Source organism: Delphinus delphis, chromosome 2 (genome assembly GCF_949987515.2).
Source record: "Delphinus delphis chromosome 2, mDelDel1.2, whole genome shotgun sequence".
NCBI classification, from domain to species: domain Eukaryota; kingdom Metazoa; phylum Chordata; class Mammalia; order Artiodactyla; family Delphinidae; genus Delphinus; species Delphinus delphis.
Genome location: NC_082684.1, coordinates 84,742,814 through 84,760,052, shown reverse-complemented (window position 1 = coordinate 84,760,052; position 17,239 = coordinate 84,742,814). Strand labels below are relative to the sequence as shown.

Here is a 17,239-nt window from a genome sequence, read left to right as displayed (position 1 = left end):
AGCGAGCTTCAGTAGTTGTGACACACGGGCTCAGTAGTTGTGGCACGTGGGCTTAGTTGCTCCGCGGCATGTAGGGATCTTCCCAGACCAAGGCTCAAACCCATGTCCTCTGCCTTGGCAGGCAGATTCTTAACCACTGCACCACCAGGGAAGTCCAAAAACACCCTTCCTTTAGAATGCAAGTAGGCCTAGAAGTAATAGTCCTTGACACCTGGGTAAATGTTAGGTCTGCAGGGTTCCTCTGCATCAGGAAGGACGTGAGTCAGGGGAGGGTCATGTGATGATAAACATGGCTTCCTAAGCAGTTGCCCCTGGGGAATGGGCTTGGGAGACAAGCTCGCCTTTGCAAACACAGGGCCAGGGTAGTGCCTCTTCCCTCACATTCCTAAAGGCAGCTCATACTCAGACACAAGAGGATACTGACCCCATTAGGGCCAGAGATAACCACCCCTCTAATTATCCCTGAGGCGACTCTGCCATCAGCAGCACAACTCTCTGAGCAGGAGCCCTTGCCAGCCAGGGACCCCACTGCAGCAGGATCCATGTGACCGCAGCTTCTGGGGGCCCAGGTGGATCTAGGCCAGGAAAGTGGGACGCTGAGGGCTCTCAGGTGAGTATGACTCAGGTCAGAGCCCCGCACGCCTCAGAACCCAAGGGCCTCTTCCTCCTCTGGAGGCATGGCATCCTCTTGACCTTTGCTTGGTATATCACTCCGTCCCAGCAGCTGCAGAAAGGGAGCCCGGGGCACGGCTCAGGAGTGCCACTCACCAGCAGCCAGGAGCCAAAAGACTGGCATTCCCAGCACTAGACAAAGGCCTATTGATCTTTGACCCCCACCACTCCAGGAGCCTTGGCCCTCCCCCCTGCCTGCCTTCCTTTCTTCCCTGCTGGCCTCGCCCTCTGTTCTGTCTCCTCGTTCCCTGGCTCTCTTGCTCTGACTGGCAGTTTTTCCCAGCTCCTTGACCAAACCAATCCTTCCATGCTGTCTTCAAGCCCTGCCTCCTGCACATCTCCCAACCCGAACAAGGAGAATCCAAGAAAGAAGGTCCAGTGGGCTTCTGGGAGGAGGAGGACGTCATCCACGGACTCAAAGTCCCAGTCCGACCCCTCCAAAGCGTCCAGGTCCCGGAAACTCAGCCGGCTGACGGTGAAGTATGACCGGGGGCAGCTCCAGAGCTGGCTGGAGATGGAGCAGTGGGTGGACGCCCAGGTTCAGGATCTCTTCCAGGTGGGTAAGACACCGCGGGCCGGGGGACCGGGAGAGAGCCTGCTCTGAGGCCTCAGGAGGAGCTGGAGGGCAGATGCATGGAGACAAAGTTTTTCCCCACAGGTGAATCATGGGTTTGCAGTCCTGAAATCTGCCTCCCTCTGGTCTGGGCTCTGCCTCTCACTCTCTACATAATCTGGAGCAGGTCTTTTAACATCCCTGAGACTTAGTTTCCTAATCTATAAAACGGGGCTATCAATGCCTGTCGTATACCTTTCGTAGGACTTTTTGAGGCTCAGATGAGATAGTAGAGGAGTTATTTTTCTTTATTTTATGTCTTTATTTACTTTCAACCTCAACACACATACACAACTAGAGTGACATTGTTCATTCCTGTAGCTGTCAGCCATGTGTAGCTATTTAACTTTAAACTGATGAAAATTAAAAGTTCAGTTCTTCAGTCACACTAGCCACATTTCAAGTGCCCCATACATCCAGGTGGCTAGTGGCTACCAAGTTGCCAGCACAGATACAGAAAATTTCCATCATCTCAGAACAGATAGTGCTGGACTAGAACGTCAAAGTTACCAATAGTGAACGCTAATACCCGCGCCTGACCTAGCCTTGGCCCTGGCTCTGACTGACTCCCCTCGACCCCACCCTGGGAGAGTAGCCCTTTTTTTTTTTTACCTAGATACCTACTAATCGGGATCCCAGTGTAGTAACAAATGCTGTTCCAACAACAAGAATAACATTTTGAGCACTTAACTCAGCAGTAGGCACAGTACCCAGCACCTGACTTGTGTTATTTCATTCAGCCCTCCCCACAAGTCCATTAGGTCGGTATGGTTTACCGTGGAGGAAATGGAGGCTTAGAAATGTTGAGTAACTAGCCCAAGGTCACACCACTAGGGAGCCCAGGGACCAGGAGCTGCAGCTGGGGCTCTGCCTGTAGCGCCTGAGCGTTTATTCAAGCTGCTAGTGGTTCTCCACACCTGAAGTACTTCAGTAATAATCCCATGCCCCAGCTGCATTTCAACTGAATTTCAATCTACTAGGGTGGGGTCCAGGCACTGGTCTTTTTCATAAGCTCCACTGCTGATTGTAGCGTGTGGCTGGCAAGAACCACGCACCAAGCCGGAGACCAGAGTCCTCCTTGTCCACATGCCATGGTCCTTGTTTCTCTCCTTCCTTACTCAGGTCCTGTCTTTTCTTTTGAGGGCAGCAAGGGCTTGTGATTCTTCCAGGTAAGGGCTGTGTCAGTGTTCCTGTGGTTGGGGGAAGGGAAGAGTGATGCATGTGGCCCAGGCTGTCTTGTGAGTCTCACTGTGTCATGTGTTGGTTTGGTCTAGGTGTTGACGGTGTCCCTGGCAGCATCCTGGGCCACTCGCAGAGGGGAGAGAGATGCCCTAGAACTGGGAACAGGAGAGGCAAACTTTCTTTGCCTATGTGTACTCTCACCTTGCAGGACATCTCCGCTGCCCTTCATTCCTGCCAGCACCCTCCCTCTCTGGATCAGTTTCAATTTCAGACTGTTGTGCCCTTACATAAAAAGTCTCATATCTCAGACACCTCAGGGCAAAGATCAAGGCAGGGGAAAAGCTGTAAAATAATGAACTCATAACATTGGAAAACAGGACATATGGGAGGACCGCTCCCAGGCAATGATTGTAATAAAATAACCTGGTCTACAGTTGTCATGACAATTGTCCAAAGGTGCCAGGTGGCAGTTCCTCTTCTAATCTCTGTCCTTTTCAGCAGGAAGCAGGCAAGTGGCTGGGGAAGCCTCAGGTGGCTGGTCATCTTGGGCAGAGGTTGAGGCAACCCAGTCTCCAGGCTTACCCTGCCTCAGTTATTCCTGCATAGAGCCCCTCTCCACCCACTGGGACTCCCCACCACATGCCCACCTTGGGTAGCACCACTGGGAATGGTTCCAGGAGTGGGTTGCGTCACTATTTGTTTAGTTTAGTTTAGTGGAACCCAACCTTCCTTTGTTGGAGGACCCCACCTCTTCTCACTGGGTGTGCAGCCTGCTTTAGGGTCTTGTGAAAAGCCAGATCTGTGTTCAACAAAACAAACTGACTTGGGGGCCTGGAGCTCCTGTTGTCCAGAAATGGAGTGTGGATTTGGCTTCTAAGCAGGGACTTAAACACTCATGAGTTTCTCCTATTTTAAGGAGACTCTTGTTTAACAATATGCCCCCCTTTTGTTACCATCCCCTACTTCCTGTCTCCTTTACAAGGCTCCTTAAAGGATTTGTACCAACTCAGAGGCTTTACTTACTTTTTCCTTTCCTATCACCATTCAAACCACTGGATTCTGACTTCTGTTCCCACCACTCTATTGAGACCTCTTGGCAAAGTCACCCATCACCACCTTGGGGCCAAATCTAGTGTACACATCAGCAGGGGACACTGTTGACCACCCCAGAGTTTCCTATAGCTTACATGATACCATGCATTTTGATGCAGCCCTTTTGAAGTGATGGCATTTTAAGAAACAATCTATTAAACTTACAACTTTAAAAATGTATTATCAGGAATTCCCTGGCGGTCCAGTGGTTAGGACTCGGAGCTTTCACTGCCATGGGCCCAGGGTCGATTCCTGGTCAGGGAACTAAGATCCTGCAAGCAGTGAGGCCAAAGGAAAAAAAAAACAGTATATATATATGTGTGTGTGTGTGTATATATATATATGTGTGTGTGTGTGTGTGTGTGTGTGTGTATATATATATATATATATATATATATAGTCAATGAAATGTGAAACAAACATTTGTTAGCTCATCTCTGAACTTCACTCGATTACTGGTTTCTATGGCAGAGAGATCAGGAGTAAGTGGACAGAGTATGGAGTGGAGCAGAGAAAGGGGTCAAATCAGGCAGCATCTGTCAGGAAACCACCACATGTAACACAGAGTCACAATATAACCATACTTGTTCACCTCGGTCAGAGTTGTTTGATATATCTGCTCATTTTCTGAGAATTCAAAAAATACTCGAGGGAAAGAATATTTTGGATTATGATTTGAGCCCATATTCTCAATACCAGACTGCAGTGACAATCTGACTCTCAGTGATATACAAACCCTGTGTTCAATATACGTATAGTTAATGTCATAAATGATATAAAATGGTTTTGGGAGCAGGACTAATCCTTTTTTAGAGGTGGAATTCTAATCATTAGTATGTATTTTTACTATTTGGCCCCAGCATCCACCTTCTGGGATTCCAGTTACATGTATGTTAGACCACTTGATATGGTCCTACAGATCACCAAAGCTCTATGCTGTTCTTTTCTTTTCTACCAGTTTTTTTCTCTCCATGCTTCATTTTGGCTAGTTTCTTTTGCTATTTCCTCAAGTTTAAATGGTATTTTTTTTCTGTAGTGTCAAATATGCCGTTAATTCCGTTCAGTAAAATTTTTCTTTAAAATATTTTACTTTTCATCTCTAGATGCTTCACTTTGTTCTTTCTCATGTCTTCCATTTCTCTCATTACTATGTTCATGTTTTCCTCATTTGCTAATTCCATCATCTCTGTCATATCTGATCTGCTTCTATTAATTGATTTTTTCTCCTGCTTATAGGTCACATGTCCTGCTTCTTGGCGTGATTAGTGATTTTTTTATAGATTTATTTTTAATTAATTAATTAATTTATTTATTTATTGGCTGCACTGGGTCTTCTGTTGCTTTGTGCGTGCTTTCTCTAGTTGCAGTGAGTGGGGCCTACTCTTTGTTGCGGTGTGCAGGCTTCTCATTGTGGTGGCTTCTCTTGTTGCAGAGCACAGGCTCTAGGTGTGCAGGCTTCAGTAGTTGTGGCACACGGGCTTCAGTAGTTGTGGCTTGCAGGCTCTAGAGCGCAGGCACAGTAGTTGTGACGCACGGGCCTTGTTGCTCCACGGCATGTGGGATCTTCCCGGACCAGGGATCGAACCCGTGTCCCCTGCATTGGCAGGTGGATTCTTAATCACTGCGCCACCAGGGAAGCCCTGTGACTAGTGATTTTTTTTTTTTTTTTTTTTTTTTTTTTTGCCGTGCGCGGGCCTCTCACCGTTGTGGCCTCTCCCGTTGTGGAGCACAGGCTCCGGACGCGCAGGCTCAGCGGCCATGGCTCACGGGCCCAGCCGCTCCGCGGCATGTGGGATCTTCCGGGACCGGGGCACGAACCCGCATCCCCTGCATCGGCAGGCGGACTCTCAACCACTGCGCCACCAGGGAAGCCCTGACTCGTGATTTTTGATTGGATGCTGGACATTGTGAATTTTACGTTGTTGGATTTTTTTTCTTCCTTTAGAGTGTTGGACTTTGTTCTAGGATGCAGTTTAGCTACTTGTGGTTCAGTTTGATCCTTCTGAAGCTTATTTTTAAGTTCTGTTGGGGTGAGTATAGAGTGGCCTTTAATCTAGGAAATAATTTACCCCCCAAGTAAAGCAGGGCCCTCCTGAGGTCTCTCCTGAATTCCTGTATGATCAGTGATGACTGTCCACTCTGACTGAGTGGAAATTGATTTGTGTCAGTCCTCTGTGAGGTCTGGGAAGTGTTCATCTCTGTGCCCACAGTGCCTCAGAGTACCTGGCTTTGTGAAGTTTTACCCTTTGAATGTGTATCTTGTGTTCAGCAAAGACTCAGAAGAACCCTTATGTAGATTTCTGGAGGTCTCTTTCTTCATAACTTCCTCCTCTGCAGAACTCTGGCAACTTCCAGCCACCTCAACCCCAAATTCTGGTATCTGTCATATCAATTTAGTATGACCACTGTGCTCTGCTTGGGATCTCCCTTTCATTTCGTTTCTTTCCCAGGTAGTGCTGAGTTACCTGTTATGTAAAGTCTGAAAACACTTTTCATATATTTTTGTCCGGTTTTCTAGTTACTTATGTTGAGAGAATAAATCCAGTCCCTGTTACTCCATCATCAGAAGTGTAAACATCTTGTTAACTCCTATTCAGCCTTCAGGTCTGAGATTAGAGGTCACCTCTTCCTGGAAGCCTTCCTAAACCCCAGACTTGGTTAGGTTCCCCTTACATGTGCTACCATAGTGTCTCATCAGAGTGCTTATTGCCCTGTATTATAACTGCCATTTGACTTGTCTGTATCCCTCAGGAGACTATAAGCTTTTCAAGGGCAAGATCATGTCTGTCTGTCTTTGCTGTTATGGCCCCATCACAATGCTTGGTGCATAGCATGCTCTCAATAAATATGCATTTAATGAATGAATGCTAAATCAGATGCGCTAGAAACCAAGGAAGCAAAGGGGAAAGTCTAGAGTTTAGGGTGAAAGAAGTAACTTAGAACCCTAGCACTGTTTATTTTTAAAATGGTATAGAAGGACCAAAACTGTTAACAGTGGTTACCCATTGGCAGTGGAAGGAATGAGAGGGTGAGGCATCTTTTCTCTTTTTCTTTTCTTTTTTTTAAAAAATATTTTTTAATTAATTAATTAATTTATGGCTGTGTTGGGTCTTTGTTGCTGTGTGTGGGCTTTCATTGCAGTGGCTTCTTTCTTCGCAGAGCACAGGCTCCAGGTGCACGGGCCGCAGTAGTTGTGGCTCGTGGGCTCTAGAGCGCAGGCTCAGTGGCCATGGCTCACGGGCCTAGCCGCTCCGTGGCACGTGGGATCTTCCCAGACTGGGGCACGAACCCGTATCCTCTGCATTGGCAGGCAGATTCTTAACCATTGAGCCACCAGGGAAGCCCTTTCTTTCTTTTCTAAATCAACTTTACTGAAGTCTAATGGCAGACAACAAGATTTGCCTGTTTTTGAAGTGTACATTTGAATGCACTTTGCCATATATAACCACTACCCCATCAAGATATGGAACATTTCCACCATCCAAAATGTTCTTCAAAAAGCACTTACGGGGCTTCCCTGGTGGTGCAGTGGTTGAGAGTGCTCCACAACAGGAGAGGCCACAACAGTGAGAGGCCTGCGTACCGCAAAAAAAAAAAAAGAAAAAAAAAAAGCACTTACTTGTTTTTGATTTTTTTAAACAGAGAGGGAATTTTTTTTAAAACAAGTGTATTTTATTATTTGTTATTTATTATTATTTATTTATTTGGCCATACCGTGTGGCATGTGGGATCTTAGTTTACCAACCATGGATCAAACCTGTGCGCCCTGCAATGGAAGCATGGTGTCTTAACCACTGGACTGCCAGGAAGTCCCAGCACTTACTTTAAAAAAAAAATTAATTAATTAACTTATTTTGGCTACGTTGGGTCTTTGTTGCTGCACATGGGCTTTCGCTAGTTGTGGTGAGCGGCGGCTACTCTTTGTTGTGGTGCACGGGCTTCTCACTGCGGTGGCTTCTCTTGTTGCAGAGCACAGGCTCTAGGCACGCAGGCTTCAGTAGTTGTGACGCACGGGCTCAATAGTTGTGGATCGTGGGCTCTAGAGCACAGGCTTAGTAGTTGTGGCTCACGGGCTTAGTTGCTCCGTGGCATGTGGGATCTTCCTGGACCAGGGCTCGAACCTGTGTCCCCTGCATTGGCAGGCGGATTCTTAACCATTGCATCACCAGGGATGACCCTTATTTTGGAACATTTTATAATCTGTAACAGAAACCCTGTACCCGCTAGTGGTCACACCCCATTCCCTACCACCACCACTTCCAGCATTAGGCAACCACTAATCCACTTTGTGTCTCTATAGATTTACCTATTCTGGACATTTCATACAAATTGAATCATATAATATGAAGCCTTTTGTAACTGGCTTCTTTCACTAACATGTTTTCAAGGTTAATCCATGTTGTGGCATGAATCACTACTTTGTTCCTTCTTATTGCTGAAAAATATTGTATGGCTACATCATATTTTATTTATCCATTCACCAGTTGATGGACATTTGAATATGAATAATGCTGCTGTGAACATTCATATGGACATATGTGGATGTCTGTTTTCACTTCTCTTGGGAATAGACCTAGAAGTGGAATTGTTGGGTCAGATGATAACTCTATATTTAACATTTTAAGGAACTGCCAAATTATTTTCCAAAGCATCTGTACCATTTTGCATCCCTACTAACAATGTTTATAACTATTGAAATTAAACAGATACTCTTTTTAAAGAACTCTAGACTGTTTCAGGTAGACCATAGTAGTTATTCAGTAACTGTTGAATAAAAGGATGAATGGGGTGGTTTGAGTAAGGTGAGGAGAGGAACTGAACGTGGGAAATAGAGTGGGAGATGGGTGAACCCGACAGTTAACTGTCACCCCAGCACCAGCTAGCCAGGCTCCTCTGAGCCCCGTGTGATTCCCAAACAGGATCAACCAACTCCTTCTGAGCCTGAGATCGACCTGGAGGCTCTCATGGAACTATCCACGGAGGAGCAGAAGACTCAGTTGGAGGTAGAATGGGGGGCCAGGCCCCGGGCCCAGGGGTTGGGGGATGGAAGTTGGGCTTGGACCAAGGGGAGCCCAAGAACCCAGGTTCTGCCTCCCCATCTGTGTGTGGAGAACCAATTCAGAGGGGAGAATTCCTGGGAGACTGACTGGGGACTCGTGACAAAGTGCTGTGGCTCAGGGACCCACTCTCTGCTTTCTTCCACCAGGCTATTCTCCAAAACTGCCCCCGCCCCACAGAGGTAAGGGATGCTCTGTTAGTCTGGGGGTAAGAGGAGGCCCAGCGGGACGGCAGCTAGCGAAGAGGAAAGCTTGGTCCTGGGTCCTTCTCCCCTTCCCTGACTCTGAAGCGATGGGGTCAGGTGGAGACTAGGGAGAGCAGTGTGGTGGGTGGGTGTGACCCCATGCCTTGATCTCACCCGTGTTTCTTTCTCAGCCTTTTATCTCTGAGCTGCTCAGTCAACTCAAGAAATTTCGGAGACTCAGTCGGCCTCAGAAATAAGCCTTGTGAGACTACCTTCATCAGCTTCAGCACTGCCAGGTCTGCCCTGAACCCCTGGATCCTGGGCTGAGAGGGAAACAGCTCCTTGGGACACAGACAAGGAACATGGAGAGTGAGGAGGGACATTTGGACACCCCTGTCTATGTGCAGTCACAGCTAATTCCTGTCAGCTGGGCTTTCTGGGAGCCAGTCATGGCTATGGCCCAGTGCTTTCCTCGGCAGCCAAGTGAATAAAACCTTGAGGAGCCCCAGCTGAATGGAGTGTGGAGCATATCTGTGCTGAGGGATGGAGGAGGGAGGGACTGAAGTGTTATACCATAAGGCCAGCATCCTGAGTCACTAGGCTGCCTCCACATACCTCACCCATCTGTCCATCTATCCATCCACCCACCCAGGGCTTGAGAATTCAAAGATAAAGGTCACAGTTCTGCGTCAGAGAAATTACCATCAAGCAAGGCCTGGAGGCCAAGCAGAAGGCACCTGGCTAAGAGACACAGCATCCTGACATCACCAATAGGAACCCAAGTGGCAAAGACCCATAGTAGAGGTAACAGGAAAAAAACCAGCTGGGTTTGGGGGCCTCAGGGAAAGCTAAACCCTCTTCCCTCACTAAATGATTCAGGAGACCTCAGGCTGAGGACTCTTTCTTGAACCAGCTCCAAGCCAGAGGCAGAAAGAGAAAAAGCAGGGGCTAAGCAGAGGGGTGTAAAGGGTATAGGCTCAGAGGCCAGGAATCAGGTCAGAAGGAAGTTGGTGGGGACAGACACTGGGTCTGAATGGCATGTGGGTTGGGACAGGAGCCCTGGAGGTGGCATCCTTTAGGAGTAAGGCAGGAAGCAGGGTATGCATTCACTGCTTGTGCATGCAGTGTTTGAGTATGGTGGGGCCTGGGGGCTAAGCTGGGCTGCCCAGAGCAGGATGCACAGTTCAGTTCAGTTCAGTAGTATGAATATTCATGCCTACTGCGTATGAGGCCACCAGGATGGGTGGGACTGTTCCTGCCTGCAGAAGCTTGCAGGATGGCTCAAGCCTTTTCCTCACTCTACAGGACTGGGCTTACAGCCTACTCTGCTCTTGCCACCTCTCCAAGGCCTAGGCTCAGGGCCCACAGGGTTCTATAGATAAAAGATGCTGGGTCCAATGAATCAACATACTTTATTAAATGCTCTAAGTGCCAGTAGAGGGCCCTGGACCCTTGAGCAAGTTTCAGGACTCCTCCCTGGATTCAGGCTGGTCTTTCCCATCATGCCTCTCACTCCTAGTCCAGACTTCAATGCTGGAGGCTCCAGACTTCTGCCTTCCCTCTGGCTCCTCCAGTCATCGTCTCCAATGGAGAATCCTTCCTCCTTCCAGGGACGGAGGCTCAGGAAAGGGCGCATTCATAAGCAGTCTAGCCTGACATGTTCTCCCATCAGATGCCCTGGAGGGCACCTCAGCTTGTGTGACTCCTGTTGGATGGCCTTTCCGGGAGGACCAGGGTTCCCTCAGTGCTCTCGGCTTTTATGCTGGGGGTGGTAGGCAGATGTCTGGTGCTCTTTAAGTTCAAAGGCATCATGGCCTTCCCTGTGGAGCATAGATAGAGGTCAGGGATCACAGGTGGCCCCGCAACTCTCCCAGCCCCAAAGAACATTCCACCTGCACCCACCGGAAGCAGCGGACACAGTAGAGGTCTCCGTCACAGCTAGCACAGCGCAGGGTGGCATCCTCATTGCAGATGCAGCACCAGGGGAGCTCCTCTTCCTCAGCCTCAGGCCTGGCGGCCACGGCCTGAACCTTTGGAGACCAGGGAGGAATAGGGGACATAAGGTACCCGATGGGGTCTGGGAGGGTGGCTGGAGGAACAGTCAGCCAGGCAGGGAGGGAGGCTGTGGTGGCGGCCCGGGGGTCTGCGTCTGGGGTTTTCCTCACCTCAGGCTCTGCCCTGCAGGATTGGGCTTGGGGTCGGAGAGCTGGCTCTGCAGGGATGTTAAAGCCACTTGCCTCATCCAGGGCAGCTTCTTCAGTGAGCTGTGGACAGGGCGAAGAGGTACAGTTCCCCACTCCAGGCAGCCCCGCCAACACACAGTATTTCTGCGTTCTGTGGCCTGAGCTCTCAACCCATCTTCCTTTATGTTGTCCGTGGCTGCTGTTACCCCATCTCAAGGGCCCAGGGGCAGGTCTGTGTCACAGGGGCACGGGGGCCCAGCTAGAACAGGAGCTGCACAGTGACTAGCCATCGAGCCCCAGAGCGGAGGCAGAGTGAATGGGGTCAGGTGGGTGGTGGGGCAGTGTGGCAGGGACAGGACAAGAGGTGGTCGGGTGGGTAAGGCGGGGCCGACCTGCTGAAGGACTCTCTGGATGGCTGTCTCCTCATCCTCTTCGTCATCACTGTCTGGAAGGCGGTAGTCCTGTAGGGTCACTTGAAGAGGGAGAGACGGGAGCAGGGGAAGAGAAGTGAGGTTGAGAGCTCACCTGAGTGGCTGTACTTCTGCCCCCAGCAGAGGTTTGGTTTCCAGTGGCACGTGTTCCAGAACTGAGCAGCCTTTGCAGCCACTCTGATCAGACCCTGCCCCACCATGCTGGGCTGGAGGGCATGAACAGAAGGCTCCGTACCTGAAGGGACCCAGGGTCCCCTGCCCCCTGATGGCTGCCACTTGTTCCTCATCCACTGCTTTGCCCCAGCACCTTCCTCGTGGTTCTGGGTGGAGCTCGATAGACCCCTGGGCACAGGGACCCCCAGCCCCTGACTCAGCCTGGCAGGGAGTACAGCCACTGTGCAGTTTGGCCTGAGGGTGAGAGTGGGGAGGACTGCCCAGTGGACATGAATGAGTGGCTGCTCCCCAGCCTCTACCTCTATTGGGGTCGCGTCCCTGCAGCACGGCCAGGCGCTTGGCGAGGGCCAGGATCCGCTCCTGCCTTGTGTTCTCCTCCCGAAGCGTGACTGCTGCCTCAGCCAGCAGCCTCCTCTTCTCCTCCTCCAGGGACCAGGTGGCCTGTCCCTTGCAGCTGGTGCTCTGGGCCCCTGGGTCCCCCTGGTTGAGGTCATTCTGGATAGAGGCGGCTGGAAAGAGTGATGCATTCAGGGAGGCAGACATTTCAGGATCTCTCATCAGAAACCACTGAGCCCGTTTCTCAACGTTTTAAAAAAAAACACAGATTGGGCTTCCCTGGTGGTGCAGTGGTTGAGAGTCTGCCTGCCGATGGCAGGGGACACGGGTTCGTGTCCCGGTCTGGGAAGATCCCACATGCCGCGGAGCGGCTGGGCCCATGCGCCATGGCTGCTGAGCCTGCACGTCCGGAGCCTGTGCTCCGCAACGGGAGAGGCCACAACAGTGAGAGGCCCGCGCACCGAAAAAAAAAAAAAAAACCCACAGATTATCAGCTTTTTGTTCAACAATAGCTCCTGTGGTTTATATTACAAATAAAATTAGTATTTCCTCCATTATCCCAAATGTAAAAAACTAGTAATCTTAGACATTTCTTTTTCAATTATATCCATCCCACCCACCTGATATTTTAACATGCTGCCCTTAGGGTGGGTGCCCCATGGTATGAGAATCACTGCCCAAAAGGAGCAGGATATGGGGAGGTCAAGGTCCAGCCAGGCTCTCTGCCTTACAGGCTGGAATCAGCATTTCCAGGGAGCAGCGCAGAGAGGACATGAGGGAAGCTGAGGTCTTGAACGTCACTAGGCAGGAAGAATCTTACCAGAGTGGGTGTGGCTCTGACATGGTCCCCTTTAGCTCAGAGTTTCAGAGTAAGATGTTTGAAGTCAGACAGCTTTGGGTTCAAGTCCCAGCTTTGCTACTTAATAGCTGTGTGACCTTGGTCAAGTTCCTTAAGCTCACCAGGCCTCAGTTTCCTCATTTATCAAATACGGATAATAACAGTTATTATAGGATTACTGAGGATATTTAGTGAGATTGTATCTCTAAAGCAGGGTTTCTTAATCTTGGTTCTATTGACATTTTGGACAGGATACTGGCATACCTTGTTTTATTGAGCTTCAGTTTATTGCGCTTCACAGATACTGCCTTTTGTTTTTTGTTTTTTTTTACAAATTGAAGGTTTGTGGCAGCCCTGTGTTGTCAGATGATGGTTAGCAATTTTTAGCAATAAAATATTTTAAAATTAAGGTATGTATATTGTTTTTCTAAACATGCTATTGTACACTTAATAGACTACAGTATCGTGTACATAAGTTTTACACGCACCAGGAAACCAAAAAATTTGTGTGACTCACTTTATTGCAGTGGTATTCAACTGAACCCGCAATATCTCTGAGGCATGCCTGTAATTCTTTGTTGCGGGGTTGTCCTGTGTTATGTACGATGTTTAGCAGCATCCTTAGCCTCTGCTCACTAGATGCCACTGGTACCCTATGAGTTGTGACACCCAAAAAGTCTGCAGACGTTGCCAAATGGGCCCTGGAGGGAAAATCATCCATGGTTGAGAACCACTGCTCTGAAGCTTTTGAACAGCAGTGTCCAAAAGAATTTTTTAAGATGATAGGATCATTCCATATCATGTCTGTATTTGTGCTGTCCAAGATTGTAGCCATGAGCCACTTGTGGCTACGGGGCACTTGAAATGTGGCTGGTACCACTGAGGAACTGACTCTTAAATTGTATTTAATTTCAACTAAATGTCAATAGCCTCTTCCTCCTGTTTAGCATCATCATCATCGTTGTAGAGAACATTCACTAAGCATTTACTATGAGCCAGGCAGGGTCCTAAGCACTACTGGATTAGCTCATTTCCTCCTCATGACTTCCTTGTGAGGTAGGTTTTACCACACATTCCTCCATTTTACAGATGAGGAAAGTGAGACTTAGGTCAAGTAACGTGCCGAGGGTCACACAGCTAGTAAGTGGTAGAAAAGGGAATCACTGTCTGAGCCTAAAGCCCACATGCTTATCCACTAGGCCTACACTGGCTCCCACTGGAGTAAACACTCAATAAATGGTAGCCTTTGTAATGTTGACTATTCTCTGATTGATGTTCACCTCCCAGAGCGTGGGCAGCAGAGCCTCTCCCACCTGGGGAAAGAGTCGGGGGGCAGATCCCTGGGGGAGCTAGGTGGAGAAGATACCTGGGCCTCCTCGTTCCCAGCTCTCATCAATAGCCACCTCCGCTGCTAGCTCTGTCAGCAGATCCTGTGTCTGCTGGGCCTGGGTCCTGGTGTCTGGTGGCTGATGTGCCTGCTCAGAGGAGGGAACCTCAGTGGGGAGCAGCGTAGGCAGGAAGCCGCACCATAAGGCTCAGAACAGTTTTAGGTCAGGGGTGGGTGCTGAGGAGTTCCCAAAGCTCAGGGAAAGGGGACAATTCCAGAGCCCATGTAATCAAGTAGGTCTGGCAGTCCCCAGCAGGACCAAGAGGCCACTCTTTCCTGCCCCACCCAATCCTGCTGCCTGTCCCTGGTTCCTTGGTCTGGCAGCAGGCCTCAGGAGCAGGAGGTACTCCTGCAAAGTATCTAAGCATACACGTATCTGGGCTTCTACTGGGTCCTCGTCCCAGGGCCTCCATCCCTTCAAAGCCACAGCACTCACCAGCTGGGGGGTCTGAGAAGGTGGAACTCTGCCCTGCAGTGAAGCAAGCCGTGCCTCCATCTCCTGGGTGGAAGGGATGGAACCCTGGGGTGCATCCCTCAGTGCAACTAGCCTGGCTTCTATCTCCGCCTGCGAGGGCACTGACTCTGCAATTGGCATAGAGAAGCCTTGTAAGATCCAGAGGAATCCTAGTCCCACGAGCCCTGAATAGTGTCTTTTCCACCCTGTCTGCCCCCACTCACTGGGCTTGTTCTCCTGGCGGAGCCGTGCTAGGCGCTCAGCAATGACTTGGTCTTGCTGGGTCAGTCCATGGCTCTGGGGAGTGTTGGGCTTCTGCTTGGCTTCCAAGGCTGCCACACGCCTGGCGGGATATGAGATAGAGGCTCTTAAAGAATGCAGAAGGGAGGGGTGAAGGCACTCACTGTTTCCCATTCAAATCATTTCTAGGCAGCTAGGGAGGCCTCCAACAGACAATTTTCTGTGACGCTTGCTCATGTCACCCTGCAGCCCAACCCAGCTGACCGACGGGAGAGTCCAGATGAGAGGGCGAGGTCTGCCAAGAATCTTTTCTGGGGAAAGGACTGGTGAGCTGCTTTCTAAGCCCAAGAGGGCAGTCAGGAGCCTGAGAGGTAGATATTTTCCTGATCCTGTGCTCATTTGATCTGTAGGCTGGGAAGAGACTCCTACCCTATGGCTCCCTTGTCCTTTCCCCATCCCCATTTGTCTCTGTCCCTTCAGCACTTACTTCTTATAGTTCTGAGGTGGTGACCACTTGGAGGCATTGGCAGGAGCAGATCCTCTATAGAGAAGAAATCTGGTGTCAGAAGTCACCTGCCATCTGCCTATGAGTGTCCCCCACCCCAAACACTTCCTGGGCTGACCTCTAGACATAGAGCACAAGGCTGTGAGGCCTGGCCATCTGCCTGCTGCCATGCTTGGCTGAACCCTCGACCATATATTGGCTTCTCACCTGGTCAGAACCTCATGGCACTGCTTGCAGACTTTCTGTTGGGTGTTTCCAGCCCGGGGAACCGCTGCACTGAAGCTAAGACAGCCGGAACAGAAGGCCCGGCCACAGTTCTTACAGCCGTACTACAAGAAACATGAAGCAAGGGGTCTACCTCTCACCTGCCCCTGCAGGCTCCTCCCTGGGACTCTCCAAACACACACAGAGAGCAGACACTGGAGTTGTGACCAGCTGCTGGGAGGAGGATGAGGAGTGGGGCCCCTAAGGACTGGGGAGAGACAGGGGTGGAGGGTAAAGCGATTCCTCAGTCTCCAGTATTCTATTCAAATCTCGAAAGCTTCATGCAAAATTGCCAGGCTTTCTACTCTGTCTTCAATTCCCTGACACTGGAGTGTAAAAGACAAATAGGCAAAGCCCCATGCTTCAGGTCACTGACTCTTCAAAAAGGAGAAACAGTGCAGAGCCCATGCCTTCTCTGCTCTAGCAGAGATGAAAGGAGGCTGGACTCAGAATGGGATGGTAACAGTAGCAGCCTCCATCTGTTAAGCATTTACTGTGTGCCAGGCACTAAACTCAGTACTTAACTTTCATCACCTGATTTAATCCTCACAATTTATACACACTATCTTACTTATTCCTGATGACCACCATTATTATTCCTATTTTAAACGGGATCAGAGAGGTTACACGACTTGCCCAAACCAAGGTCACCCCATGAATGACAGGAGAGCTCAAATTTGGATCCTGACCACTTTGATTCCAAAACCCAGGTTTCTGAGTGCTACATGGATCTGCTTCCCTACCTGCTATTCATTCATCCTATCTGGTTCCTATCTCCTGGTCACAACTGAGGCTGAGGAAGCCTGCAGTTTACCAGGGAAACTTGGCAGGTCTGGCCTGAGGACAAGTGAGACTTTGCCATGGTGCCCTGGGGCAGGAGAAAGGGCAGTAATCTAACTCAAGAAACCGCGGAAGGGCTTGCTGGTGACGGTTTCAGAGCAGAGAGAGCAAAGGGCATGGTGTGATGGAGAGTAGGCTGTGGAGAAGCAGGGTGGAGGGAAGGAAACAGCCGGATCCTACACTTGGCAGACAGAAAGGCCTAGATTTCCCAAAATGACAGGAGCCCAATTTACAGTTTATGGGGAACTCTCACCTCCAGGACCTCACTGGACCCTCACACCAACCCCGAAAGCGAGGGAGTGTTAGCCCCACTTTATAGAAATGGAAACTGAGGCTCAGTGACTTCATCAAAACCACACACCTGGAGAGGGCCCGTAAAAACAAGCCTGCGGACTGCAAGTCCTGTGCATTTCCCACTACTCCGCGTCCTCCCTAGCCCTCTAGCCCCCGGGGAGAGAAGACTCGCCTCCTTCTTGAAGAGGGTGAACTTGACAGCGCAGCCGTAGCACCTATTCTCCATCGTGGTTGCCGGCGCGGCGCGGCAAGGTCGGCGGAGCTGAGCTCCTGCGGCTCATATCCAGGACCCCGTGCACCCTCACCCAGCCCCGCCGTTACTCTCCACGCCCACTCGCGCGGGCCAACCAAGGCCTCCGACAGGAGAATCACTACGGTCACCTCAGCCCAAGAGCACAAGCGGCGGACGCGAGGGCTGTTGGGAGTCGTAGTTCATTCACTAGTGCCCGCTTCCCTCAGAGGCAGTCAAGCCTAGTTCAGATCACGACATTT

At 50.0% G+C, this 17,239-nt stretch overlaps 2 protein-coding genes across 2 annotated transcripts; one reads left to right on the top strand and one right to left on the bottom strand.

Annotated features, from left to right (window-relative positions):
* Positions 1–903: 903 nt before the first annotated feature.
* PPP1R14D (protein phosphatase 1 regulatory inhibitor subunit 14D) lies at positions 904–9,305 on the top strand. Its single transcript, XM_060005015.1, has 4 exons — positions 904–1,228; positions 8,479–8,562; positions 8,766–8,798; positions 8,993–9,305. Exons 1-4 carry the CDS (start codon positions 980–982, stop codon positions 9,056–9,058), a joined length of 432 nt encoding a protein of 143 aa, XP_059860998.1. The 5' UTR covers positions 904–979; the 3' UTR covers positions 9,059–9,305.
* Positions 9,306–10,194: 889 nt separating this feature from the next.
* Positions 10,195–17,080, bottom strand: ZFYVE19 (zinc finger FYVE-type containing 19). The gene is made up of 11 exons (XM_060005004.1): positions 16,920–17,080; positions 15,557–15,678; positions 15,332–15,385; positions 14,829–14,947; positions 14,587–14,732; positions 14,130–14,238; positions 11,889–12,098; positions 11,377–11,456; positions 10,967–11,065; positions 10,704–10,831; positions 10,195–10,621 (listed from the first exon to the last, which is right to left on the bottom strand). The coding sequence occupies exons 1-11, from the start codon at positions 16,971–16,973 to the stop codon at positions 10,543–10,545; spliced, it is 1,200 nt and encodes a 399-aa protein (XP_059860987.1). The 5' UTR covers positions 16,974–17,080; the 3' UTR covers positions 10,195–10,542.
* Between the last annotated feature and the right edge of the window lie 159 nt (positions 17,081–17,239).